Raw genomic sequence first — 27,265 nt, 5'->3', positions numbered from 1 at the left:
CATTTTGTTAACAGAATGAAAAATAAGATTTTTTATAATTTACAAAACTGAGCCGTTTGTGAAAATCACAGTTGTGAATGCAAGTATCCTACTTTACTACAACTACCATAACCCAATGTTAAATGTTAAAATACACGTAATACTAGAGTGTTATTGAAGTTACAATTCTTGTGATTTCTGGGTATGGTTAATTAAGTATGCTTTTAGTTAATAAGCGCTTTTAAAAAGAACAAATAATCTCTCAGTTGCTTGTACTTGTGTACTAGAACAATTTAAAGCTTTGGCAGCTCAAAATCACAGTGAAGTAGCTTTGCAAAGCTTATATCAGTTTTAACCGGCTGAGTTACAAGCAATATTAAATGAGTCATCTTGATCTACGTTTACTTAAAATTGTGCTTACATGATGGCCAAATACTAGGTGTGCACAATATACTGACTCACCATTATTGCAATATCATATAGAAAAATGTCTGTTGGCTGTGTGGCTTAGTTACGTTCAATTTAGAGCCTGCTTGAAATTGCTGTATAATGATCATGTTTCATTGGCCAGTTGCCCTGTCACATGCAAATGTGAATGCATGGGTCCACTACACAAACACACCCTATGGAACATACAACATGACGAGAGAGAAAAGAAAATGAATACAACATTTAAAAAGTAAGAGGATGAGTGCAGCTTAGGGTTGACAGTGAAATAACGATCAAAGAGGAAACGTATCAGAGACAGAATATGTTTAAGAACATCGGAATTAAAATCGTTTATTATATTCATAATCAGTATCGCAATATCACATTTTATTAATATTGTGCAACCCTACCACATACCAATGGTTGTCTGTGTTCAGTTTGTTTCATTGTTAGGTCCATCTTACTGAGTGCGCTCACTTTTAATGCTAATGCTAGCCTGAAAATCAGACTGAATTGCAGTTTTGTTGGCATACAGTAAGATTGTGTTTATTTAAGCAGAGGTGGCAGAAGGGCGTATGTTGTCTTTACTTTATGTTAATGTTTTCCTCTATCAATAATAATATAATCTTTATTTGTAGAGCACTTTTCAAAAACAAGTTACAAAGTGCTTTAACAAGTGTAAAGACAATAATACAAAAACAATACAAGATAATAATAATAATAAAAAAAATAAATATAATAAAAGCAAGAAAACATTGAAAAGACTAAAATACATGTTTAAGATAAATATAAAATAAGTAAAATAGAATAAAATAAACGGGATAAAATAAAGTCAAATAAGATCGGGAAAGGCTCTCCTATAAAAGTATGTTTTAAGAAGGGACTTAAAAGAGTTCACTGACTCAGCCGACCTGATTTCCTCGGGCAGGCTGTTCCAGAGCCTCGGGGCCCTGACAGCAAACGCTCTGTCCCCTTTAGTTTTCAGTCGAGACTCTGGAACAGACAACAGACCTCTGCCCGAGGATCTCAAGGTACGTGCTGGTGCATATGGGACTAAAAGGTCAGAAATATAACAAGGCGAGAGGCCATGAAGAATTTTAAAGTCAATTCTAAAACACACTGGGAGCCAGTGTAATGAAGCTAAAATAGGGGTAATGTGGTCATATTTCTTTGTTCTGGTTAAATACCTGGCAGCCGAGTTCTGGACAGTCTGGAGTCGATCAATAGATTTTTGGGTTAAACACGTGAAAAGGCTGTTGCAATAATCCGGGCGTGATGAGATGAAGGCGTGTAAAATGGTCTCGGTGTCCTTGAAAGTTAACATAGATCGAATTTTTGCTATATTTCTAAGTTGATAAAAACATGATTGAATAAGCTTTGTGGTGTGCTGCTCGAAATTTAAATTACTATCAAACCAAACATCAAGGTTCTTTGCCACAGGCTTAATGTGATTTACTAGGGAACAGAAATCCTGGTCACTGGATCCCAGCAGATGGCAAATCAAATACTGCCATCTGCTGGGATCCGGTGACCAGGATTTCTTTCGTTTTGTCTGAGTTCAGCTGGAGGAAATGATTTGACATCCATTTTTTAACTTCACAAAGGCAGTTGTTAAGTGAACTCAGCATTCCAGGTTCTGTGGATCTGACGGGCAAGTATATTTGTGTGTCATCAGCATAAATATGAAAAGAAATACCATGTTTATGGATAATATGTCCAAGGGGAAGCAGATACAAGGAAAACAAAATGGGTTCTAAGACCGACCCCTGAGGCACACCGTATTTAACTGGACAGAGCAAAGAGACGTAGTTGTTTACAGACACGCAAAACTTCCTATTTGACAGGTACGATGAAAACCATTCTAGGGCAGTACCAGAGATCCCCACCCAGTGCCTCAATCATCAATGATGTCAAAAGCAACGCTAAGGTCCTGGAACACCAGGACTGAGCACATGCCTTCATCACCAGACATTAAAAGGTCATTGGTGACTTTAAGCAGTGCAGTCTCAGTGCTGTGGTACTTCCTGGAACCAAATCAACCAATCAGTTGCAAGTGACATGACATTTTTTTCATAAATGTAGCTAGGCAGCTTGCTTGCTATGTAGGAGGATAACGTCCCTATTCTAAATCCTGCCTACTAAGCTCTAATTAGATGATTATTTCTCCAACCTGTCAAAGGACACAACAGTGATTCAGAGGTCTGTAACCAGGCTATGGAAATACAGCAGTAAACAGAAGTACTGTTGTTATGGTTACCAGGTTGAACTGACTGGATCTTTGTTATATGTTTCGTTATGTTATGCACCTATCATGCAACACGTATTTTTACATAGTAGTCTGGTAAACATTGACTAGGAAGCAGCAGAGCCAGACCGATGACCTCTCTGTGAGTTTAGATGATAAACAAAAAAAGTAGTGCTTACTTGGCACTTCTCAATTTTGAAATGTTATGAACAGTTACTGAAGTTAAAGCTGGGGCAGGCAACCTTGGAGAACCAGCAAGAGACAGCTAGATTTTTGAAGTATAATTTCATTCGATGAGAATGAAATGATCAGCCTCGCCACACATACTGGATTTTTCTTTTCATCTTTGTGTCTCAGAGCATTTGATTTATTGAGTGATTGATTGATTCAACACAAATAACAAAAATTATTTCTAAAATAAACTGCCTTCCCCAGCTTTAGGCATGATTCACCACCTTAAACTGCTTCAGAAACTGAGTTCAATTGAAACATGCAATCTTTCTTAACAGCTTTAATGCCTGTCCAGTTTTAAAACCATGAATCAAAACTCAAGGACAGCTTACCAAGTAGCACATTCATCTAAGTTACAGAAAAGAGTCTTTGTTTCCACAAGGACGAGCTCTTGTCAGTCTTCTGTCAGTTGGTTAAAAGTTGGTCCAATTACCTGCAACGTAACTTTGATGTATGAGAACTGACAGCACCCTGACTCGGATAATTCTTCCCGCATGTCCATAGAACAAAATGATTGATATGAAATTGGTATGGCATGCAATAAAAATCAGCTGATTGAAAATTCAAGTTTGATCCACTACCCCAAAATCCTGAAAATTGGTAAACTGCACATGTTCATGGCTGGTCAGGGAAACATTATGAGTCCTACTTTTGCTGTTGTTGTTTCTGTTGAGTTTATAAAACAGCTTGCCTTTCACGGCAGAATTTTGAGTTACCACTTTCTGTGAAAGGAGAAGTGGATTTACCTGAATTTAAATTCAAACAGGATGAATCTTTTGCATCACACTCACTTTTTTTTTGACTGGGGGCTGTAGTTGATGTGTGTTTGAGTGTGCGAGGGCAATAGGGAGATGTAGTGTCATTATTCAAGAAGGGGTGATGGCACATCATCAAGAAGAAAAGGCAAAATAGAGTGAGTGAATGGGTTTTGATTGATATACAAATGAATCTGTGTGTATGCATGTTTGTGTGAGTTTGAGTCTCAATAGATCGTGTGTGTACATGAATGAGCGATTTTCTTGTGTATTCTGCAGTTTATCTTGTGCAGGTGGTGTTTTCCTCTTTTTAAGATATCTCTGCTGAATCCGTCAAATGATGGTCTTTGTGTGTATTTCATCTCCATTTCGTTGCAAGAGTCGTTCTTTTAACTGCAGCATTTATTCCAAAAACAGCATTAAACAGTCTCAACTCTGTTTTGGATCTGAGGTACCATACTGTGTTTCAGACTAATACTGAGCGTCTGAGTTTAAAAAGCTCTGAGGTAACTGGGGATACGAACTGTGTTTTAGACAGTGAGCTTAGTAAAGATATGAGCTACAGCGAAGTTGAGGGTGTTACACAAACTTGCCATTTACAGTCATAATGATGGGTGCACAGAGCAAGCTTTATTAAGCTTCAATTAGCTGCGTGAAAAATGGGATGAACCCTTTGCTTGTATAAACCGTCACCATAACCCAAAATATCCTGTTAATGTATTCCTGGTAAATGTCAGGTGAAGTCAGGTTGACACCATTGGTTGTTAAATTTTGTTGCAACATTTGCTTTTTCGACTGATTATTGAGGAGGTAGATCTGTAGTAGATGAGGCCTTTCAAAACATGTTTGCGATGAAGGCAGTGCAGGTACACTTGACTTTTAAATTTTTTCTATATTTATTTTGTATGTCAGTCCTCTTTGTTTTACTTACCTGTGTCAATTTGTTGCATTATTTTGCAAAAAAATAAAGTATTACAAACGGATTTTGAAGCATATTTTGCTTTCTGACTGATCATTAATTAGTGTTTTAGTTCTTATTTTTATCATTTTGGCCATCTTTTATATGAGTTATGAGCACATAGACAATTCTGCAAAGCACCAGAAAACATTCATCGGAAACATATTTACATCCAGTGCCTACATTAAAGAAAATTTTTTTTCTGCAATAGCTGCACTTGGAAACTGCTATATGGGTAAGGTTAAGGCAATATAATGCTTACAGTCAATACAAAGGCTAACTGCAGGTTTTTGACAGAAGAAATGAATGTCAGATGAGCCTGTCCACCAACCCGACCCCCACCACTCTTACTTCCCACCGCACTATTTAATAGCGCTGAAAATTGGGACTTGACATACTGTAAGTCGGGAGGTGCGGAATTGTAATTATCAGGGATAACGGGCTGATAAAATTGGTAAGAATTCCCCTTCTTAATCTTTTCCTCATTAGCACAATGTAGCTATCATGCAAATAAAAAACAAATGAAGCCATTTATTTCCTTCCACACCAGGCCAGCTGTCACTTACAATGTTCATCAAAGTACGAGCTATGAAAGTAGCAACCAGGTTTAAATTGAAACTCGTTGAAACTGTCACAAACACTTATGCTCTCTTGAGCTCTTTGACTGCCTAAATTTTCAAACCAGATTGTGTTTCTTACCTTTTTGCTGCATGCACTATTTTATGCAGTAAAACCTCTCTTCCTGAGGTGAGGTAATGATAACAGAACCTAATTGGACCAAAACTCCAGTTTGACGCTTCAGCTCAATGCAGAAACAGAAACCTGTCGGTCAGAGGTAAACCTCAGCTGCACCAGCAGCCAAAGTCATTTGCTTAAAGAGCCCCTGTCACTGCAAGGAAAATAATCATCTGGGACTGGAAAAACCTTCAACTCAGGTAGAAGAGTAAATCCCAGACAACAGTTTAGAGGTGGGTACTTCATGGTGACTAAAACACCATGTCAAACTTGATTGGCACTTTTATACATCTACAAAGGTGTGTGATTTCAAATTTGAAATGAAAAGGCTATAAATTATGTTTCATTTATTGAACCTGGAGCTTGTAGGAATTCTTAGTTGAATGTTTATTTAAAAAGATTATAAACAGGTGTTAAGTTGAATGGTTTCCATACTGGTGTCATCTGACTGTTTATTTTTATGAACCGGTCAGAACAAAAATTAGATGTCCAAACATTTGAGGTTTCTGATGGATACAGATGTGATAAAACTATACTGAACTTCAGGACTCACAGTCTCCAAAATACTATAATTGTTTTTCTTAGGTTTCCTAACTCATAAATACAATAAATTACTGAGCTGTCCATTTAAAATGAAATACAGTTTAAAAAAAACAGAAATATTTGCTCTTCAGCTTGCAGGTGGGAGAATGCTCATTTCTTCTTATTCCATTAATGAAAAATGTCATCAACAAAGGCTGCTTACTCTAATGCACTGATTTATTGTCCTTTGTCAAAATTTTTCTGCTGAGTGAACAGCTTGGTATCATAATTTATTTTTCCAGAGCTTTCAAGCGTATTTTTTTCTTTCTGCCCCCTCTTTCGCTCTCTTATGTTTCCAGCCAGCAGGAGAATCTGTCATGACCCAGCTCTGTTCCAACACATTTTTCCCTGTTTGTGACAAAAAGGAGCAGAGTTTGATACCAGTTTGGACGGCAACCATCGCTTCTAGTGCCAGTCTGCATAATAGCAGGCTTGTATTTGCCTGCTGAGAGGGAACGCCAGTGTCCAGACAGCTATTGTTTGCAATTAAGGATTCCCACTGAGACCTTCTGCATCAGCCAAAATTTTTTCTTTAAAAAGACACAATGTAAAGTTGGATGCCTTCCCTGTTAAGACATTTACCCACACATGGGGTCTGATGGAAGTGTCCCATGTGGACATGTGTGGGTGAGAAAGAACAGCGTAAACAGCCTTGAATGATAGGACAGGATGGGAGTGAGATCTGATCATTTGGGTTAGCAATTGTACGTACTTCACTACAATAAATTGTTTAGTAAGACCTAAAAAGCTGGGTTGATAACCAGTTATTTATTACCTGATATAATAATGAATGAATGAGTAATATGTCAAAAAAAAAAAAAAACCCATAATCAAATGTTTGGGGAGAGGGCAGACACACTAAGTTCCTTCAAGTATTCTTTTTCACACACACAAAGTAGCAAACTAGGAGGAGGTATTTCAGGCTTCTGGAGAGCCAGAAGTAAAAGTCACAGTAATGTTCTGCAGAAACAATTGAGATGACTCGCAGATGAAGCAAAGGATAAAAAAAGCACTGGTTCTTTAATAAAAAGTCAAAGGTACCAGCCTGTCTACACAAAGGGAGAGCAGTCAATTATGACTACTAATGTGCATTTTGGCAAGAAACACGTGTTAACTTGATAAAACATTAGCAGTTTATATTAGTTGTCTTTCAGATTTTGAGGCTATGGCATGGTGTTTTCATTTGAATTTTAATGACAATGCATCTGCTCTGATTTGCACCTCTGGTTGGTTTCTTTGCCGTGGAAATGGAGGCTTTGGCTCATGGCTATTGTGATATGAAGTAATTAAACTGATGGGAATTACAAAAACCCAAAGTATTAATACAATATCCTTATCATTTTCCTGAACTAGCCTGGTTCCAGACTTCTGAATCCCTGCCCACATCTCTGGTTTGCTCATTGATTCAAATAGGGCTTGATGTTGGTGCCCATTAACAGCTGTTCACCTGATTGAACAATCAGCCAATCAGAGCTTTCTAGGTGGGATTTAAAACAGGAACGTCAACTTCCTACACAGCCAGGTTGGCTGACTTTTAAGTTCTCCCCTCTTATAGGACAGCCTAAAATAGTTTTCCTGATGCTGTTATGTCCTCAGATGAACAAGAGCTTTCCATGTCAGGAGAGGGGAAACACTTAAATCATGTATCAGCACTGGGTGTAGAGTCCTCTGTGCACTCTACTCTGCATGACATAGCAATCTACCAGTTTCTTTTCCCTTTTCACGTTTAAAAACTTAATTAAATAAAAATGCTTCAATTTTTTTCTGCTTGTAGCCTAATAGTACTTCAATGTGCTCTTTTTTGTTTGTTCTTATTTCCTATATTGTCTACTTATATGGAGTGCCACCTCAGCAATGTCCTACTAACAATTAATAGGGAGGAAAATAAATAAGTCAAGTTGCAGCAGCAATGAAAAATCAAACATGTTTTAATTAGAATTAAAACTAAATATAAAAAGTTTTTTTTTTTTTTTATATTCTAAACTAAATGCTTTTTTCAAAACCTGTGGCAGTTTTTCAGATTCTTATTAGATCAGCTACAGTCGAGTGTTGGAACCAACTGGGGCAAGGTGGAGCTAACAATTCAATTATGTTCTGACTTGAGGAGAAAAGTTAAATTTTACAGCTTTAAACTTTGATGCAATAGCAGATACTCACCATACCAACTGTAAGTTTGTAGAGGCCCCCAAAGATGACAACTTTTGTGCAATCAGCTTTCCTCCGTTGACTCAATGGTTCATACCGAATCACTCAAGTGTGCTGTTGGACATGTGAATTTTCACGGTGCCTCACACAACAAGCTCTCTGCCTGCAGCATCAACTATTCCAAGACATCTGTGTGGACCACTGATGCTCCTGACTGCCAGTCACCAGTGCTGAAAAAAAGCCTGCTCTTTAGATCCAATCAGCAGCACTTCAGCAGCTCTTTCAATATAGCCACCTGATATGGACCCACTTTAAAGGCTAAAGCCACACTCCAGAATAGCTGCAAAAGCAGTGATGCAGAGTATATTCTGAGGCAGTGTAGGTGATTGAGGTGCAATCTTTTTTCCACTTCCTGACACAGTTGAGAAAGATTTAACAGAGGCATCATAATCTCTCAAAACTGTGTGGAAATTAAACCAAGAATGTGTATGTGCATTCTGCCTTCACAGGGCAGCAAAGGAAACCAACTGTCCAGTGACGGACTGAAGCTTTAAAGCTTCTTGTCTGGGGAAGGTAGTCACCCCTCATCTGTCTCTGAATGCCTAATTGAAGCTGCTGCTTGCTGATTGCCCACCAAAAGTTCAGCTTAGCTGCAGGTCAAAGTCCATGTGTATCAGATGTCAACAAAATTATAAGTTCTGTGTTTCGCTCAGTCCTATCCTTTTACCTCTGGGTCTTCGTTTCTCTCCCTCTCTCTGTCTTTAATATGCTCACAGATATGTACAGTAGGTTTTAAGAGCAAATGACAGTGTGAAAGTATGAAAGAGTTCTTCATACTTCACAATCAATTTAGAACAAATAGTGCGGTACAAAAATAGGCAATGGAAAAGAGAAGGCTGACAGATTTTACAAATAGCCACAAATACCTCTGACATCTCACCTGTCAGAACACACCACTGTTGTTTTTCTGCAGATTTGCCTCAGCTCCCAAAAATTATGGGCTCCTGTTGTTCCTAAACACACATTAAAGGGGTCTTTTTTAAACCTAGAGCCCAAAACATGTGAAAATAGGTCCCAGGTTTAAAAATACCGAAATGACCCTTTAAATAAACATGAGTTGCACTGATTAATGTAATTCATTATTTATTAAATGATAATGATAATGGTAAATTGTACTTGTATTACCCTATAAATGTAATTAAAAAACACTGCAGATAAATCTGTCCTCTAACTAACAAAGTAATATCATAAAATTAATTAAATTAAGAAACTGTAAGTGCTGATACTACAGCACTAAACCAGATTATAGTTGGGTTTGGGGAAAGATACACTCAACCTTTGGCCTCATCTTGCTCTTGGTGGAATGTGCTTATTGAAGGTCGCAAAGGCAAATTTCTTTGTTTTTGCTAGCTGGTATTCACATCTAGATGTGTTAAACAACTCAGGACATATAACCCTTTGTTTAAACATTTTTCAAGTGAGCAAAACTATTGGAACATGTGACTGACAGATGTTTCTTGTAGCCCAGGTTTTGCCTTTTAGGTTGATTTACCAAACATTAAATAGCTCTGCATGACTAGTCTAAGTTTTCATCCTTGGTTCAAACCTATAAAGACTGCATTTCCTGTTAAAGAGGATAAACCAGAGAGACCAGAGAGCTGTCTATGGGAGAAAAACAAGCCATTGACAAGCTGAGAAAATTTGGAAAATCGACCAGAGCCATTGGTCAAACATTGGGCATAGCAAGCACAACAATTTGGAATGTCCTGAAAAAGAAAGAAACTACTGGTGTACTGAGCAACAGACGTCGAACAGGTCGACCAAGGAAAACAACAGTAGTTGATGACAGAAATATCGTGAAAGCTGTGAAGAAAACCCCCAAAACATCAGTAAGTGACATCACCAACAACCTCCACAGTGCAGGGGTGAAGGTATCACAATCCACTGTTGGAAGAAGACTCAGAGAGCAGAAATATAGAGGCCTCACGACAAGATGCAAACTACTCATCAGCAGGAAGAATCGGAAGGCCAGATTGAAATTTGCAAAGAAATACAGAGATGAGCCGCAAAAGTTCTGCAACACAATCTTATGGACGGATGAGACCAAGATTAATCTGTACCAAAGGGATGGAAAGGCCAAAGTGTGGAGAAAGAAAGGAACTGCTTATGATCCGAAGCATACAAGCTCATCTGTGAAGCATGGTGGAGGTGATGTCATGGCTTGGCCGTGCATGGCTGCTTATGGAACAGGCTCATTAATATTTATTGATGATATAAGTGATGACGGTAGCAGCAGAATGAATTCAGAAGTGGACAGAAACATTTTGTCTGCCAATTTACGGAGAAATGCACTGAAACTAATGGGGAGGAAGTTTATCATGCAGCAGGACAATGAGCTAAAGCACACTGCCAACAAAACAAAGGACTTCATCAGGGGGAAAAAAGTGGAAGGTTTTAGACTGGCCAAGTCAATCACCTGACGTTAACCCAATAGAGCTGCATTTCATCTCCTCAAGAGGAGACTGAAGGGAGAAACACTCCGAAACAAACAAGAACTGAAAGAAGCTGCGGTAAAAGCCTGGAATAGCATCACAAATGAAGAATGCAACAGTTTGGTGATGTCGATGGGTCGCAGGCTTGAGGCAGTTATTGCAAGCAAGGGTTATGCCACCAAATATTAAATGTTATTTACTTTAAGATTATTTGTTCCTTTACTTTTGCTCACCTAAGAATGCTGTGGTCTAATACAAATGGTGATATGTCCTAAGTTGTTTAACACATCTAGATGTGAATACCAGGAAATAAAGGCTGAAATTCTGAACTCTTGTCTCAGACTCATCTTTTGATCTTAAACCCAAATGTCTTCAGTGAACAACAAAAACAAAGGAATTTGCCTTACCGTTCCAATACTTTTGGAGGGGACTGTATATTGTCATCTAGGTTAAAAATGAGAAAGGTGCTTCTTGGATCAAACAGCATTGACACCTCCAATCACATCTTTCCAACGTCTTGTGTTAAAATTGGGTGAGCTGCGTCAGTTTTTGGAACTTCTTCAAACCGACACTGTTGAGCTTTTTTTTGTTTGTTTGTTCTGTGAATGTACATCAAGAGCAATGTCAGTCATATTCCTTGTATGTGGACACATACCTGGCCATGATTCGGATTCTGATGGTAATCGTTCCCTCTACCTGCAAGGACTAGCCAGGTGGTTGAAGGTTAGAAGGTATTAAGGGTTTGGACTTTGAACCAAGTACAACACTATGAACCAAGTGTGTGCTGTTATCCCAAATTGAATGAATTGCGTGCCTTGCTCTTGTCTATGACAGTTGGCCCTTTTCCCAACATTTAAGCATGTACATTCAGAACTTGTTTTACAAATCACACGTTCCTTTTGATTCAACACCGTCTCAATGTGCAACTCCGCATCAAAGTTCAATAGAGAGACTGCGGTTGTACTGTGCAGCTCCCAGGTAATGTTGTTGCTGAATAAGAGCTTGGAGCCTACTAAATCTTCAAAAAAAAAACTTTACAGAGGAAGGCTGGGTGCTGAGCTTAATTATTCCTTAAGAATTATGAAGCAGATGCCAGCAGCTTTAGAACCTGAAGTTGACAGGGGACTAATGATCAGTAAGTGTGTTTTGAAAGCTTAGAGAGAAAGCACTGCTCTTGCTTCTGCATGCATTGTAAAATCCAAAATGAGGCAAGGCTCTTGCTTGAAAGAGGAAATTTGTATGCTGCCTGTCATACCCGTAGCTGTGTTAAAAGGTAGCTGCTGCTACAATAACATGCATATCAATATCTCATTTAGGGGGAAGCTCAAACTGTGTAGCCACCAAATTCAAGATGAAAGAAGATTAGTGTGGCATTTTCTGAGTTTTTTGGGGGTTGCTTCTGACGAGAAGCTGTTAGTGTACCCATTTGATCTGATTAGTGTATTGGCACTACTGATCAAAGAACAAGCCTCATTTGTACACTATCACTTTGCCTTTGAACCTCAGATGGTGAGACTAAAATAATTTGGCAGATAGGAATGGCGTACAGCTCCTGATTACAGCAGTGAATCATACAGTAAAGGCATGTATTAGCATATTACAGATAAAAGCACATAAATTGGCCCCAAACATGTGATTATCTGCAGGACGAAGACATGGGAAAAGAAAATTTACATTTGTCTCACTTGTGTAATGAGGTTGTGTAAAATCAGTGGGGATGGTGCGTTTCTGTGCGCTGACCCAGCTCCCTCCCTGTCCAGCCTTCAAGTATGAGTGACCACAAACCTCAGGGGGATTACTGTAATGCTTAACCAATGTCAAACAAGTCTGAGCTTAAACAAGTCATTTCGGAGGGCTCTTAAACCACACAACTCATTCTGAGTGCTTTGATTCATAACCCATTCCAGAGTTCTGTTGATATATGCTTCATATCGAGATGTACTACTTGGCAGTTCTTTGCATGCCTATTGGCCAGGGGTACGGTTAGGGTTAGACGTTAGCAATTTGCATTAAGGTAGCATTTTTCAATAAAGAAGCATAAATCATCTGAACACCGGCTACTTTGATGCACCTTGAGAAGTTTTGTTGAAGCTTTGCAAAATGCAACCTCAGTTTTATGCCATAGAATGTATCATGTTGCTATGGTGCATGGTAAATTAGCACCCTACATCCAGCCTAATTAACTTTATTCAGTGTGAATCATCTACTTATTGTCAGTCACTCTAGAACAATGCAATCACTGAAATGATATAAGCAAAAGTTTCAGTTTCATAATTGAGTTTATGAACTTAATTATGGGTAATTTGGAGACATGAAAAGTCAGTTTTGTTTTCTGTAAATACTGTGATTTTATTGATTTATTTATTGATTTGTGGATTATGATGTAAACGTAGAGTATGTGCAGCATTAGGCTTCTAGGGTGTGAGGGGGAGTGATGATACTAACTTCATCTCTAGTGTAACGTATACTCAGAGCCTACAGGTTGATGCTGGATTGGAGGTGGGTCTTTTGAAATGCTATATGAACAGTCGCAGCAGTAACAGTGTGCCTGGAGGATAAGCAGAGATTATCATGCCCAAAACTGATTGGAAAAATCAAACGTTATACGTTTTCATATCAGAAGTCTTGCCTGTTTCAGACCTCTGAATTGCTGCTGAATTGCTTTTAAGAGATTCAAATAAGTCTAACAGGAAAAGCAGTCAGGACAATCAGAGTTTTGTAGGCAGAATTAAGAAAGGTGATGCCACAGAAATGGAACAGGCGTAGTGTGATCAATGCAGCTATAGCCTACAGGTTGTTGTAAGTCAACTTACAAAAAAAACCATCTCTTGAAGTGACATGTTTCTTTCATCATTGTCAAGTAACTGCTCCTAGCAAACCACAATTGCACCTTTAACTGACCTAACCAATGACTTGTGACTAATTTCAGTCAATCAAACAGTGTGGAAGGGACTTCAAACTGTAAAGGTTTTTGAGTCGAGTTTCTGTAGGTGGTATTCATTTCTCTGTCTGTTTAGCCACGGTGGCCTTTGCAGCTCATGCTGACATAGCCAGTGCTTTCTTCATTTATTACTAATCAACCACTAATGTAAAATGTTTTACATCCTGTGATAAATGATACACCATCCAAGTATTTGTCATGTAGGTGGAATCACCACCATTTTAACCAATTAGTAATAGTGAATAAAACAGACATCTAGTTTAAATGTTGCTGCTTGGCTGGTTTCCCTAGTAAGCTGCCTTGGAGATGGAGGAGATATAAATAACTGTGAATGACACCTGAACCAAAATAAATAATTTTTCACCACATACAGTAGATTCACCATTATAGATTAATAGTGTAGTGTTTCAATTTACTGATTTCAGATTTAACTTGAGACAAATTGGTCTCATTAAAACATTTACTGCACCCATACCTGCATATAATTTGGAAATTCTGAGTCAAGAAATTGGTGGAAAGGGACCACTTTATTTTACAGGCTGATAAAAGAAGTTTTCTTCTCTTCATCATTGTTCTGTAGGATACATACTGTAGTTTCACCCTGAAGATCTGGAGTAATCGTTGACTGTTCTTCTTCCTTTTTGGCGTTTCTATAGTGACAGTATGCCAAAGCGGATGGCTCTTATCTGCTTCCTGTCTCTGGTCATGCTGATGAGCATCCTGGGAAACCTGCTGGTTATGGTGGCCGTCTGCAAGGACAGACAACTCAGGTGGGACAGAGATTTCTTTCTTTTTTCCTACATATCTTCCTTTCTTTCCTATAGAAAATACATGTAACATACAACAACCATCTCTATAATAATATTAAGTTTTTTTGTCTGAGTGAATGTGAATGAGTGCTTGTGTGTCTTTCCGTGTGTTTGAGTGAGACAAAGATAGAAAGGGTGCTTGCAAGAGAGAAAGAGTTCAAGAGAAGTAGAGTGAGAGAGCCACAGTTAAGTAATACATTAACAGCTTCTAAAACTGGAAGTGGATTCCCCCAACACTGAACACATAACCAACCACAAAAGAATATAGTGCAAAATGGAATTAAATAAATATAAATCATATAATACATGCATATACTGTACAAAGAAAGGGTAATTTTTCTGTACATTGTGAAGCTAGATGAAAAACAACAATACACGCGACACAGGCAGAGCTGGCAGGTCATCCTGCGGACGGTTCGTCATGTGGGAGCCACTGTCACAGCAATTCATTCTTCTTCTTCTTCTCCTCCTGTTCTCTCCACCTTTTCTTTCTCTTCCCTTGTGTCATCTCTCTCTCTCTCTCTCTCTTTCTCTATCGCTTACTGTCTCTTTGATGGTTGGACTCTCTCTCTTTTTGTCTCTTTCTATCTTGTGTCACATGAGAGCTCAGGGTGACCTTTGTCCCCAACATGTGGTGTGTGTTGGGGTGGAGGATGACCACACACAAACAAAAGAAAACATACTGTAAGCGGGTGTGTGTCAGTTGTGAGTGGGTGTTTATATGTAAAAAGAAGTGTGGTATTGTGCGTATAATAGCATACATGCAGTGTGTGTTTGTGGGTGGGTGTGAGTGTGTACTATGTGTATTTAAAAACACTGATGATTGATAAAATCATTGCTATGATGTCTCACCTCCCTGAAGAGAGAACACACCATATTTGTTTCTCCTGGCCTCATTATCTTTTTGTCACACACACACACACACACACACACACACACACACACACACACACACACACACACTTTATTCCCAGTACACATAAACTCATTTTCAAATATAAAAAAGACACACACATCCACGCACACACAAACACACAGTATATGCAAATTTAAAAACACACACACACAGACTCACACACCTCCTCAATGGCAGCGTCCCATGGGTGACAGTCCTCAAGACAAAAAAATAAACCATAATTCTGAGAGCATCAGTAAAAATAAATTATACAGTGATGGCAAAACAGCCAGCAAACAGTCAGCCTGTTGTTTCACAATGTTAGTCAGCTGGACAACTTTTAGGTCAATCAATCATTAAATTTCTTTGTCTTTTTTATTGTATCATCCTCCTTACTTTTGGCAGTATCCTAAGATTAGAAATTCCAACATAAACTGAAACATACAAATGTTCATCTGTGTTGCAGGCTAAGCCTTTTCCTTTACAAGAGCAGGCCTGCAAATGTAGTCTTTTTTTCATTCCATGCAGTCTTCTTGTCAAAACCTGGTTCGTACATAATATATTATTACACAGCAAGTAGTAGAACTGAACAGCAAGTAAAGTCTGTGCAGTGTCCTTCAAGAGAGGAAAGAGGCCAGACAAACTTAGAGGCATTTCACATACGTAACAAACACACACACACGCAAAGTCTCCAGCAGGGAGTTGACACCAGCAGAGGGTGATTCACAGAGTGCTAAACCACTCATCAATAGCCACCACATAAACACAACCACCGTTACCAACCACCTCTTGTTTCTCTCAATGTGTCATGTCATGTGTGTGATCAAGAAACCCACACACACAGACACATGCTGCCTCATATTATCTCCATGCTGTTTATACTGGGCATTGGGAAGATCTATAAGCATGGTAACCAGAAACTTAGAGAACTTTGTATTTTGTTGTTTTTATTTAGATTAGCCCAATAGAAAGAGTCCCTTTTACTGGCGTGTGTGTCTCAATTAAATGCCAGGTAGGTGCTGGTGGGGTGGAGATGAGGCAGTGGATAAGACACATGCCTTTGATGTGAGAGACCTGGGTTCAATTCCCCACTGGGACACATCCACCAATGTGTCCTTGAGCAAGACACTTAACCCCTAGTTGAGTGCAACCTCTGATTTACTATCTACTGATATCCCTATCTACTGGTTGTGTGCCTGATTATTTTAAAACGGCTTGCGAACCCACTTTTAAAGAAACCTGGTTTAGATCCCTCCCTCCCACAAAATTTTTGACCAATTTCAAAACTGCCTTTTATTGCAAAGATTTTAGAAAGAATTGTGTCCAAACAGCTGCTCACTGTACTGGAAAATAACAAATTATTGGTTTCAGGAAGTACCACAGCACTGAGACTGCCCTGCTTAAAGTCACCAATGACCTTTTAATGTCTGCTGACGAAGGCATGTGCTCAGTCCTGGTCCTCCTGGACCTGCACCATTGATCACAACATGATGTTAGACAGACTGAGGCACTGGGTGGGGATCTCTGGTACTGCCCTAGAATGGTTTTCATCCTACCTGTCAAATAGGAAGTTTTGTGTGTCTGTAAACAACTATGTCTCCTCGTTCTGTCCTGTTAAATATGGTGTGCCTCAAGGGTCAGTCTTAGGACCCAATTTGTTTTCCTGCTTCCGCTTGCCCTTGTTATCATAAACATGGCATTTCTTTTCATATTTATGCTGATGACACACAAATGTACTTGCCCGTCAGATCCACAGACCCTGGAATGCTGAGTTCACTTAACAACTGCCTTTTGTGAAGTTAGAAAATGGATGTCAAATCATTTCCTCCAGCTGAACTCAGACAAAACAGAAATCCTGGTCATTGGGTCCCAGCAGATGGCAAATCAAATACTGCCATCTGCTGGTTCCCTAGTAAAGCACATTAAGCCTGTGGCAAAGAACCTTGGTGTTTGGTTTGATAGTAATTTAAATTTTGAGAAGCACACCACAAAGCTTGTTCAATCATATTTTTATCAACTTAGAAATAAAAAAAAAAATATAGCTAAAATTCAATCTATGTAAACTTTTAAGGACACCGAGACCATTTTACACGCCTTCATCTCATCACACCTGGATTATTGCAACAGCCTTTTCACCTGTTTAACCCAAAAATCTACTGATCGACTCCAGACTGTCCAGAACTCAGCTGCCAGGCTTTTAACCAGAACAAAGAAATATGACCACATTACTCCTATTTTAGCTTCATTACACTGGCTCCCAGTATGTTTTAGAATTGACTTTAAAATTCTATTGATCACTTTTAAAGCTCTTCATGGCCTCTCGCCTTGTTATATTTCTGACCTTTTAGTCCTATACGCACCAGCACGTACCTTGAGATCCTCGGGCAGAGGTCTGTTGTCTGTTCCAGAGTCTCGACTGAAAACTAAAGGGGACAGAGCGTTTTCTGTCAGGGCCCCGAGGCTCTGGAACAGCCTGCCCGAGGAAATCAGGTCGGCTGAGTCAGTGAACTCTTTTAAGTCCCTTCTTAAAACATACTTTTATAGGAGAGCCTTTCCCGATCTTATTTGACTTTATTCAAATTATTCTATTTTACCTATTTTATATTTATCTTAAACATGTATTTTAGTCTTTTCAATGTTTTCATGCTTTTATCATGTATTGTTTTTGTATTATTGTCTTTACGCTTGTTAAAGCACTTTGTAACTTGTTTTTGAAAAGTGCTCTACAAATAAAGTTATTATTATTATTATTATTATTATTACTAATGAGCATCAGCTAAATGAATAAATGTAACTGTAATGCCAGGTGTGGTGTTTATAGAAGTTGTTTGGATGTATGTTGTTAACCCTAAGATGTATCAGCACTTTTTGCTGCTTCTTGTCGTCTTTAGCGCTGTCTCTTAAAACTGGTTGTTCATGTTATTAATGCTATCAGGTAACTATGTTGGTTTCTTATACATTTGGCATACATACAGAGTAATTAACAATTGGATCTGCTTTGGGTTGAATGTTTGGTATGGTTAGTTATAGGATTGTTTTATCTTGTTATTTTTCCTTGTATTAACTGAGCATGTTGGTTGTTGAGTGTGGGTGAGAGTGGGTGTGCGTGTTATCTGTATATGTGTAATATATGTAGTTTTGTAATGTTTTGTTTTGTATTTGTTCATTATGTATTTGTGTTACAGGACCCCCTTGAAAATGAGATGCTGCATCTTAATCCTTCAATAAATTCAATTCAATATCCCATTGATTGAAGAGCCAATATGGCAAAAATCAATCAGCTTTTTTTTGACATGCAGAACCGATTTGTTAGAGTATTTTTTCACATCTTTAAGTGCCAATAAAGGTTGGCATAACTATGGTAAGTTCTTTCTCTCTATGTGTCTCTCATCGCTAATCTCTAGATGAGTTGCCTGTCGGAGTTAGATCATATGATATTGATATGTTATTCAGTAAGCAAAATTTTTTTTTTCATACTTTTTAAATTAACAATATGATGGCATTTCCCATCCTTGCTGAGCAAGAGTTTTGTGCAAAACGAATTAAAGGCCTGTCCTTTATATATGTTGAAATGTAAAGAATGTATTTAATAAATGCAGTAATGACATATAATAAATATATATTAGCATTTAAATATCTTATTACATAAAGAATCTACTCAGCAGCTTTAAAGGAATTAAGAGTTTAGCATTAGCATTTCTATTAAATGCTGTTGTAATTTGAGTATTACGATGTTGTTTCAGTGGCATTTACCACCTTAGGGAACATTTTACAAAATATAAATACCAGCTTAATGCATACTTAATGATTTACATGTTTTTTGCCTTGAAATTTTCAGTTAGAGAAGACCCCACCAGTCAAACAAAAAAACATCAAACATTAAAAAAATAGTTTACCCAAGACTGTGTTAAATTAACATAGTTTCAAACTAAATTCCCAACCCTTCTAGTGTATGAAAACATTTCAGCAGCACTATACCTAGGTACGTCATTGTCTTAGCTATAATCAACAGTGTGTATTTGATCATCCCCTTAGTTGCTTACTCAATATGTAACGCAGAATTTGTAATTTAATTTCCTGTTGTGTGACCAAATGTGTGCATGTGTACATCATTTAAATGGAACATTTACTCCAACTCTGGCATCTTCATCCCTCTTCTCCTCTTTGTTGTATTTTCTTGTTAAAGCTGGGGTAGGCAACATTGGAGGACAAGCAAGATACAGCTAAATTGTGATAGTACACAATCATAAAAATCCCATCCCCTCCTTTCAGGCCTTCCTCCAAAGCCACTACCCAAAAACACATGTGCAATAAGTGCACAGTCAAAGCGTGTGCAGGTAGGTAGGTAGACAGGCAGGTAGGCCAGTATTTGGGCCATATGAAATGAAATGCCCGTGCTTATCACAGTCCTGTGACAGCCACAGATACTGGATTTCTTCATTTTTGTGTCAAAGCTTTTGATTTATTGATTGCTGTTGAGATGTAAAGAGAATTTCCACAAATATAAAAAAAATGCTGAAATAAATTGCCTACCGAGGTTTTCAATGCCTTCATATCTCCTCCTCTTTCTATATAATACAGTAGACACCATGTGCATCTGTAAGTTACACTAACTTCACAGTAACACAATTCCCTTTTAACAATTTTTTTTTATTCTTAGCACCCAAGTTAAACACGATATGTCATCTAAACATGACGCCTCCCCCTCTGGGCATGTTAATGGCTTCTAAACTGTTGTGAATTACAGCCGTGTGTGTGTGTGTGTGTGTGTGCTTGAGAGTATAGTATACAGATGTTTATAAACCTGTGGTCATTCAACTACAGTAATGGTGTGTAGTGTGTGTGTGTGTGTGTGTGTGTAAAGTATTTATGTGTGCATGCTTTTATACATTTGTTCATATGTGTGTTTCAGATGCATGTGTGTGAACACATGTGTGTACATGTCCAACATGATTTACATGTGCTCCACATGCGGCGGGTGTAGCAGACAGCTGGTGTTTCCAACAGCCTGTTTTAAGGGGCTGTTTGGGTTAGTGACAGGCAGATGGAAAACCCTCACAGCCATCCGGTCTTACTGAAGCTATTTATAGACTGCAGACCATCCACCCTGCAGAGAGCATGGAGAACAGGCCAGCTGACTGACAAGACTCTTTCACTGGTTAGATGGTTGGCTGGTGTTGTTTGTCTGCGAAAGCAAAGGTTTACCAAGCAAAAAATGAAAAGGATAAATTGGCTAATCTCATTATTCTCCATTTAATTGCCTACCTGTCAGGATTTCTTTCTAATGTGATTGACTACTCAGCATACCAAGTTCCAAGTTGTCCATCAAGTTGACAGGTTTTTATACACCAACCCTGTGCCAGTACTTTCAACCTCCATTTGACCTAACATACCAGACTACTGGTCATTGGTAAATAGGGCTGAAACCATTATATTGAATAATCTGATAATAATTACTCTGTTTACTTTATCAGAAGGATTACAAAGACAGCCCTCACGTAAAGCCTTTGACTTCTGTGTGCGTGTGTTTTTGTGTGAGTGAGAGAGCGAGAGAGGGAGAGGGAGAAAGAGAGAGAGATACAAGGACAGTGAGGGCGAGGAGAGCGAGTATTTATGCATGTGTGGGTGACATCAGATCTGTGTGCAGCTGCATAATATATATATCAGATTTAACCTTGTTTTGAGTTGTTAGGCACCTCACAGTGGAAAAACAACATGAGGTACAGCTTAAAATGTCACACTGCACATAGCAAAATTATTATTATTATTATTATTATCATTATTATATTGATGTACACTATTGGTTGACAGTGCAATGCACAACATAAATAAAGAAGCCACTAGCAGCTGCTTGAAAAATGACAAATTGTGGACAGAGATGTTTTCAATGTCTGTGTGAAAGACACAAGTTTTCAAATTAGGTTAGTTTACCTGATTACACTTTGCTGCGTGGTGCCTCCTATCTATCTCCATCTTTCTTTTCACTATCCACTGGTTTGGGGTTCAGAGCCTGGCTCAGGGGGCACCTTCGCCATTGGTTTGTGTTGGACTCGATCCGGCGTCCCACCGGTTTCCAAGCCAAGTCCCAACAGACTGACTTTTGCCATCGTATGGCACCCGGAGAGCGGTTTGGGGTTCAGGGCCTGGCTCAGTGGGCACCTTCAGCATTGGTTTGCGTTGGACTCCAAGCCAAGTCCCTACAGACTGAGATAATGCCGCCCCAAGGGAGGGGGAAAATGAACCATCTACAACCCAACTCGTTCTCACTCCCAAGTTGTCACATATGGACGAATGATCAAGACCCCTTGTTGTCACTGTATAATACACTTTGGCGCTTAGCGTCATAGTTCAACGTACTGGGGAAAGCCCTGTAGCACAGTTTTTGAATGCTAAAGACAGGTCTAGAATATTTAACACTAGTGTAGCACTTTAGCTAACTTACCAACCTAGGTTCTGAGGAGTAGTGTAGGGGAGAGAAATATACTCGATGTGATTAAAGAACAGTGGACAGGTTTATTACAGTGCCTCTTAAACTCTCATAGTACACCAACCACGTTTGAAACAATCCCCAGAATAAGAAGATCTCTTTCATAAAAAATACAATATTAAAAAGTGTCCGGTGTCTTTCAGTTATTTGTATCCCTACCTGGGCAGGATAATGGACGTGTGGTGGATCTTTCTGACGTGTCAGTCCTGTTAAATGGGATCCGAAGCAGCTGGCCACACCGCGGTCTGATGTCATCGTATAACTTAGGGTGCACAATCTCTGGGACTGGCTCACCATCTGCATCCAGCGAAGAGCTACAATCCAGGGTCTCAAAAACCAGTCTGCACATATTGTACCGAATAAATCAGATAAATCATCACAGTCAGTGTTCTTCAAATAAGATCCCGTTTGTCAAAACTCAATATCATCACCCTGTTGTCTAGGGACTCTTCTTAAGTTTTACATTGTTATACCGAAGATTTATAACTTTACCAGGTAGCATTTAAGCAAGATGTCACTACTATGAATTAATTAAATTTCTCCATCTCTCATTACATTAAATTACAATAAAAAAATACTTACTTAAAAATACCTCTGAAGGTACTACATGTGCTTACACAGCCAAAAGTACCTCCAGAGATTAGTTTGAAACCACAACACCACAAAATACTGTTGAACAGCGACTTACATTTGAGGAACAATATGCAAGCATCAAAAAGCATAAATACAGTAAGAGATCTACAAGTGACGATACAGAGCAGCAATAACTACTAGTAATAGCTAATAGCATGTATGGGATAAATACCTAGGGAAAGAAGTAAGAGTTAGCTAAATAATACAATCAATACAAGGGATTTGTAAGGAGATAGAAGAAGAAGAAGAAGAGCACAGGAAGTGCATGTTAGAGGTTTGGAATTAGAGTTGTTATAAGAGAAAGTGTTCTCGGAAGAGATGAGTTTTCAGGAGCTTCTTGAAGTTAGAGAGGGACGCCCCTGCTCTGATGGTATGTAGTAGCTCGTTCCACCATTGTGGTGTTACAGATGACAACAGCCGGGTCTGAGATTGCTTTGTGTGTAGGGATGGCAGAGCCAGGTGGCGTTCGTTGGAGCAGCCCAGTGGCTGAGAAAGAACGTAATCTCTGTTATCTCAGCAATACTTTTTAGGAACAGCACAGCCCTCACCAGTGAGAGCTGTATTGCTTCGATAAAAAAGCACCTTTTATCACAGAGAAAGGGATAAAGACTCTGCAGGCTGTTCGTTGCAGCAATCAAGGTGGATTCAGCCCTCGAGTCCCTTTTATATCCCAAGGTTTTACTAATTTGCAGAATTAATCTCTCTCTCTTTCTCTCTCTCTGTAGTTTAAACTCATTTCAAGTTTGTGTGTTTGAGAAGACCTGAGCATTAGCTGACTTATTTAAACTTTTTCACTTGGTGCAGTTCTTGTAATGCCCCACTGTGTCCCATGATGGATGTTTCCTCTCCCCTCCCCATTTTGTTGTTGTTGTCCTGAAATCAATTGTTTTGTGAGTAATGGGACCAACATTTTATTTCATTCCCCCCCTCCTTGCTGGTATTGGAAGGCAAAGATAGAACCTGAACTTTGCCTTGTCTGCCTCTATTTGCCTTTGATTGTTTGAAGTGAACTTTAACGTCTTGAAGTGAACCCGCTTCTGCAGTTGCTGTTTGGGGTCTGTGTCTGCCTGATTTTACATGCTTTTAGTTAATTCCTAATAACTACTCATGTTAAACGTCACAGAACCATGGTTAATGTTTTGTCTTACAGTGAACCTGCTATACAGTGAATTATAAAACTCTTGTTCGTACATGGTACACACTTGTTCACCAGTGTACCAAATTTCAGGTTGATATGTAAAAGTACGAAGGTTTTGTAAGGGCAATTATTAAGCGGTATATTTAGGCACAATTTTTTTGTGTTTTTTTAAAAAAAGATAATTTCTTGGAGCTAACGATAAACACATTAACAAGTATTAACAACCACAAACCACAAATAAAGGGCTACATGTGTTTTAAAAAATATTCAAAATGTATCCAACCCATGTCAAACAACATGATGCTGTATTGACCATTTGTAGCAAATCACTTTGTTTGGGTGACTGTCATGGCCGACTTCCATGCATGGCTAAAACTCCACCAAATGACTGTCCTGTTTTTCTTCTTCATGACAAGGCAGAAAACACAGTACTTCCTGCTTCTTGTCGTCTTGTTATGACATTCACAACAAGACAGAGGAGCTCACATCAGTTACAGGCACAAGAAAACATCCATGAGGCTTCTTTTCAACAACCTTCAACTGTGGCACTTAATGACACTGCAAATTCAGTTACATTGCAGCACCATAACCAACACAAGAAATCTAACTTGCACACGTCAGTGATGTGAAGTAAAATGTGCCTAAATACAAGCCCTCCATATTTGCACTGCAACTGCCTCATTGTGTGGATTTTGCCATATACTGTATAAATAATTGTTCCTTTGTTTGTGACACAGCGTAAATAGTACTAACAGCTAGCATACACCTACATGCACTGCAGTTTACTACACACTGTAAGAGCTGGCTTTGTGCACAGGGGGATTGTCATGCTGAAATATGAAAGGGCCAAACATAAACTATTGCCACAAAGCTGGAAGAACATTAGTGTCAAAACTATCATTTTATGCTGCAGCGTTAAAATTTCCCTGTTTTCGAGCTGGGATAAACCAAAACCATGAATAGCCCTAAGTCACAAATAATTAAGCAAGTGTAACCAAATAATTTTTAGTCCGATTGTGTACTTGCTAGCTTTCTGGAGCTTTTAACCACATTTCATGGTCTTCTTATGCAAATACAAGTTGACAAATTTGCAAATAAGCTTGTTTTCCAGTATGAAGGGTGCCCATTATTTAAATGTGATTCAATTAATATTATTCAGTTTCATTTTTTTCATGTAGGAAGTTTAAATTGAAAGTTTTTTATTTGGGTTTTTCTTTGCAAGATCATTGCAATTCATATAAATGGATTTCATGCAACTGCTGCTCATTGTGTTTTGCTTTCATGATTACAAGGACTTCTTTTCAGTTGTTTTTCTCTCCCCCCAGAAAACACTTTTGTTTGTTTTTACAAAAATGGGTGATATTAGTTGTTGCTTGCTGTTTCAACTTTAGTTTACTGCATAACTCAGCTTCACTGAGAAACATCAATGCCAAAGTAGTTTAATAAAATCTAAAACTGAACCTTTTATATATTCTATATATTTATATATTTTATATATTATTTTATAAGAGGGAAGTCTTGTTTTAAATAACAAAAAAGCAGCAGTATTCATCTACTCCACTTGGATTCAATTATGATTAATGACATAAATATGGATCTTAAAGAGGTGGTATTGTGCTTATTTAGGTGTTGTACCAGAACAGATTTACATGGTTTAATTTTCAGAAAACAGCATATTTTTGTCATAGTGCACATTGCTGCAGCTCCTCCTCCTCCTTGAACGCTTTGTTTTAACTATGGAATGATACATCTTGCCTCTACATCACCTTGAGAGTTGCACATGCACAGTTCCTAGTTAAGGCCTAGTAGCCAATCAGAAACAGAGAAGGAGGAGTCAGTGGGAAGCCAATAAACACCGCTTCAGTTCAGCTAAATGTCCCCTTAGGAGTTTCAGAGTTGTGAGTTATTAATCTGTAACAAAAGTATCTTTCATCCATAAAGTTTTAACAGAGCTCTGTCTCTACATCACAGTGACAACTTCATGTCCATTGACTGCCTGGAGGATAGCTAATGTTTGGAAGAGAGATGAGAGGTGTGTGCTGCAGCTCGGTATTTTTCCATCGGTGTTTTTGAGGGTGTGTCGGACTATGTCGGACTGTGACGTCACAGGGATGAAAGGGAAAGGGCTGGAACACAAACGAGCTGTTTTCAGGCAGTTCAGAGCAGAGTTGTCTGTGGGAGATGGGAACTCCCTCCGGGGTGGCTTTTTCACTTTGGAAACCTTTTACATGCACAAAACGATACATAACTCAATAAAGGAGAGGGGAAAAGATAAAAAGCAATATACAACCTCTTTAAATTATGATCCCTCATTACTGATTCATTGATCACAAGAAGTGTACACAAGAACAATGGCAGATAGCTGGTTGTCTAAACTCTTGCACTTTTGTCATTCAGTCCCCAAAATGATTATGTTTGATGGAATATATATTCTTTACCCCCGTCAGGAAAATCAAGACCAACTACTTCATCGTGTCTCTGGCATTTGCCGACTTGCTGGTGTCGGTGCTGGTGATGCCGTTCGGTGCCATTGAGCTGGTCCATCAGCACTGGATCTACGGCGAGACCTTCTGCCTGGTCCGGACCTCGCTGGATGTCTTGCTGACCACAGCGTCCATAATGCACCTGTGCTGCATCGCACTAGACAGGTGAGACTTTCTGGTCTGGTGGTGTTTGTGTGTGTGGGTTTGCACCTGTCTGCACAGATTTATATTGCATTTTAATGCGTAACGTGCTGTGTTTTGTTGGATAATATTCAGGTTTCTGTGTGTGTGTGAAGCTTTGTCTGCACTGTATATAAAATGGTTGATATTGTGAAATTTCACCCCTTGGGTGTGAACTTGCACGTCATCTGAAATACTCTTTGTCTGAGTATGTCCACATTAAGGTGGTGGAAATTGTAAATGCTTCTTTTTTATTCAATTTCAGCCTTAAGTTCAGATTTAAACTGTGCTTTTTCCCTTCTTCCCCTTGGTGTTGTCTTGCCATGTAAATAGTTTGGGTTTTATTTTGAGAGGTTTTGAGAAGTTAGAAAATACTGAAAAGCACTGAAAATAATGTGTAAGTAGAACACTTACTGTACAAAATAGTATGTGAAACCATGTCTTTCTTATCATCATATAAAGTTAGTCCTGGTCTGAAACATTAGTCAGTGACTCTTATGTGTGAGTAGGGGCAGAGTGCAATTTGATGTTATCTGATTGAAGCGATGCCCTTCAATTTAAGGCTTTGATATTGAGGGAGAAGACTTCCTAACTGATAGCACGCATTGAGCGATGATGTAGACTGGATAAAATCTTTATATTGCATCTGCATCCAGACTGATGGAATTAATTTCAACACAGAGGAGAAAAAATCTTGTTGGCATTTACAGCACTTGACAAACTTCAGCACAGCTGCAGACATAAACTGGAACAGCACTCTCCAAAGTGCATACGCATGCATGTATCAATGTAAATCTTATTGAGAATTCTAGTTTCTGATTGCTTAACTTTTGGTCACTTGGTGTTGGGACACAGCTCAGTGCACCAGAAGTGAACTAACGTCTCGGGTTACGTATGTAACCCTGGTTCCCCGAGAAGGGGAACGAGAGACTGCGTCGGTTACGACACTATGGGAACGCCTCTAGGCGAAGCAGGTCTGAACGTGAATGAAATCACTCCAATCCTATTGGCCTGTTGCTAGAACGGTAAGGTGTGACGGAATAACCGGAGGAGTATAAAGCACACCTGTACACACTCATCATTAGCTTAAACTATGAAGCAGGCGCTTCAGGCGGGGAGAGAGGTGCGGCGGACCGACGCAGTCTCTC

At 38.9% G+C, this 27,265-nt stretch overlaps 1 protein-coding gene across 1 annotated transcript in view; it reads left to right on the top strand.

Annotated features, from left to right (window-relative positions):
- Nucleotides 1–27,265, top strand: part of htr4 (5-hydroxytryptamine receptor 4) — a 99,635-nt gene that overhangs the window by 49,374 nt on the left and 22,996 nt on the right. Inside the window, exons 3-4 of the mRNA XM_046030871.1 lie at nt 14,149–14,262; nt 25,902–26,102. Coding sequence (XP_045886827.1) covers nt 14,149–14,262; nt 25,902–26,102 — 315 coding nt within the window. The remainder of the gene's footprint in view (nt 1–14,148; nt 14,263–25,901; nt 26,103–27,265) is intronic.

This window comes from Micropterus dolomieu, linkage group LG19, assembly GCF_021292245.1.
Source record: "Micropterus dolomieu isolate WLL.071019.BEF.003 ecotype Adirondacks linkage group LG19, ASM2129224v1, whole genome shotgun sequence".
In the NCBI taxonomy this organism is placed as follows: domain Eukaryota; kingdom Metazoa; phylum Chordata; class Actinopteri; order Centrarchiformes; family Centrarchidae; genus Micropterus; species Micropterus dolomieu.
Note: the sequence above shows the minus strand (reverse complement) of the source record. Positions and strands in the feature narration are given on the sequence as shown.